Here is a 2,500-nt window from a genome sequence, read left to right as displayed (position 1 = left end):
CCAACCAGTATTCATTACATATCTTAGCCATTCCATTTAATAAAATGTGTAATTCCTGCAGAAGACAAATCAAACATCTCCCAATTTATTTCATACTCTGTCAAAATTTGTTGAGTTCCCGTGACTGCTCTTGCAAACCAGTCTGCTGAGCAATACTCGATTCAAGCGGCTTTATCACCTATGCAAACTGACTTGTTATTGAATATGCAAATCTAAATTTTACCTTCCATATGAAATTAAGATTCTAAAATACAGTATAAAGTTTGACCAATTAGGCATAGACTATAAGCTTAAATATAAGATCTAATATTACAAAGTACGCATTTTAAGTTGTGTTAGAAATGTTTACTAAGCTCTTCATATATTATCATGTATAAGCCAATGCAGCATAAAATAAACTTTAATGCTGAAATCACCACAACGAACTTTATCCCTTTTCATATTTTGTAGGAGGAAAAATTATGAAGTTGTCGTACTCTTGGGAAAGGCTTTTGGGTCTATAATCTATGGTATTACATCACTCTCCTTGCTGATTTTTTTTTAAATGGGTATCATACTTTACAGGACATCAAGCAATGCTCCTGTCTTTATGCTTCATGCTGTGGCAAATGACCAACAAATGATGTTATGGCAAGAGAGAAACTGCTTCCGTCTGATGATGAATAGCCAGGAATGTCTACAAGCTCCCCTTTGCTACAATAAACTGGGGAAAGTTTGTTGGCCTTTGACATAGCCAGTCCACTGAGGAGACAGCATTATTTGACGTAAATCTAAACACTGATAAGGTATAGTGGTACAACATCCTTTGACTGTTTTACACCTAAATTGTTTTGTCTTTCTATGTCTTTGAAGCATTACATTAGATTTTTTTCTATCCACCCAGTCTTATCCTGGACAACAACACAAGAACTTAGTAAAAAAAAAATAAAAAAAATTATTAACTGGTTGAGATCCTCATGGCCCTGAAAAGAAAGAAGCCTTAATTAAGAAACCCAAGAGCAACTGTCCACGCCATCCTTACCAGCAGCTTCAGCTCGACCTACAATAGCTGCCACAATCACCACAATAACCACATTCCAGAGATGTGCCATGTTTGAGAGATTTGCGGCTCCTCCTGTTGTCAGTGGCAGCCTGTTTTATCTGAAAAGTGGCACGTAACGATGCCGGTAGTTATCAGTATCTTGAGTTTGCTGTTGGGAGGAAGAACATGCGATGTGAAAGCATGCCCCTCTCTGTTATGATTTTTTGCAAATGATAAGGCGCAGGAAGCATGATAAGTGTCCCTCTGTCCCGCTTCCCGGAAAGAGACAATGTGACTCACGATTTGTGAGCACGAGTGTTTACAAACATTGGCGCCCGCGGTTTGTATAGCAATGCGAGCGCGCGCGTTATTAGAGACCGAGAGAGTGTGAGTGTGTGTGTGTGTGTGTGTGTGTGTGTGTGTGTGTGTGTGTGTGTGTGTGTGTGTGTGTGTGTGTGTGTGTGTGTGTGTGTGTGTGTGTGTGTGTGTGTGTGTGTGTGTGTGTGTGTGTGTGTATGTGTGTGTGTGTGTGCGCGCCACTGTGTGTGTGTGTGTGTGTGTGCCTCTGTGTGTGTGTGTCTGCCTCTGTGTGTGTGTGTGTGTGTGTGTGTGTGTCTGCCTCTGTGCGTGTGTGTGTGTGTGTCTGCCTCTGTGCGTGTGTGTGTGTCTTCCTCTGTGTGTGTGTGTGTGTGTGTGTGTGTGTGTGTGTGTGTGTGTGTGTGTGTGTGTGTGTGTGTGTCTGCCTGTGTGTGTGTGTGTGTGTGTGTGTGTGTGTGTATGTGTGTGTGTGTGTGTGTGTGTGCGTCTGTGTGTGTGTGTGTGTGTGTGTCTGCCTGTGTGTGTGTGTGTGTGCGCCTCTGTGTGTGTGTGTGCCTCTGTGTGTGTGTGTGTATGTGTGTGTCTGCCTCTGTGTGTGTGTGTGTGTGTGTCTGCCTCTGTGTGTGTGTGTGTGTGTGTGTCTGCCTCTGTGTGTGTGTGTGTGTGTGTGTGTGTGTGTGTCTCCCTGTGTGTGTGTGTGTGTATCTGTGTCTGTGTCTGAGTGAATGTGTCTGCCTGTGTATCTGTCTATTTGTTTGCAGTACTTAGCCCCTTCCTCTTTTGTCTGACCATCGGTTAGGGGACGGCCAGTAAAAAGTATTATAAGGACCAGTATGTAATATGACTAACCTGACTACATCTATAAACTGCACACCTCAATGCTGTATGAGGCTGCGTTTGTATGTCTTTTACTTATCTATCCACTTGCATAATTAAGCAGATCGAGATATAACCAATATACATCTCTACTTTTTAAAAGACCGGCAAATAAAAAAAGCTTTACACCAAGCATAAACGATGTAGACACAACTGTAGGTGCTTTTAAATAACCCCTTCATTGATTCTTGATAGAACAAATAATTAATATAGATATAAGTATTATACAAACACGCAATGCGATATGTTAGATATATGTTTAAATGAATGCGGTGCTTAGGTTTT

General features: G+C 41.6%; 1 protein-coding gene across 1 annotated transcript in view; it reads right to left on the bottom strand.

Annotated features, from left to right (window-relative positions):
- Window positions 1–1,399, bottom strand: part of LOC113822651 (lysosomal acid glucosylceramidase) — a 15,410-nt gene extending 14,011 nt beyond the window's left edge. Inside the window, exon 1 of the mRNA XM_027375183.2 lies at window positions 1,022–1,399. Within this exon, the coding sequence (XP_027230984.1) occupies window positions 1,022–1,091 (70 nt within the window). The 5' untranslated portion in view covers window positions 1,092–1,399. The remainder of the gene's footprint in view (window positions 1–1,021) is intronic.
- Between the last annotated feature and the right edge of the window lie 1,101 nt (window positions 1,400–2,500).

This window comes from Penaeus vannamei, chromosome 11 (assembly GCF_042767895.1).
Source record: "Penaeus vannamei isolate JL-2024 chromosome 11, ASM4276789v1, whole genome shotgun sequence".
NCBI lineage: Eukaryota > Metazoa > Arthropoda > Malacostraca > Decapoda > Penaeidae > Penaeus > Penaeus vannamei.
This window is presented reverse-complemented; position numbering and strand designations above follow the sequence as displayed.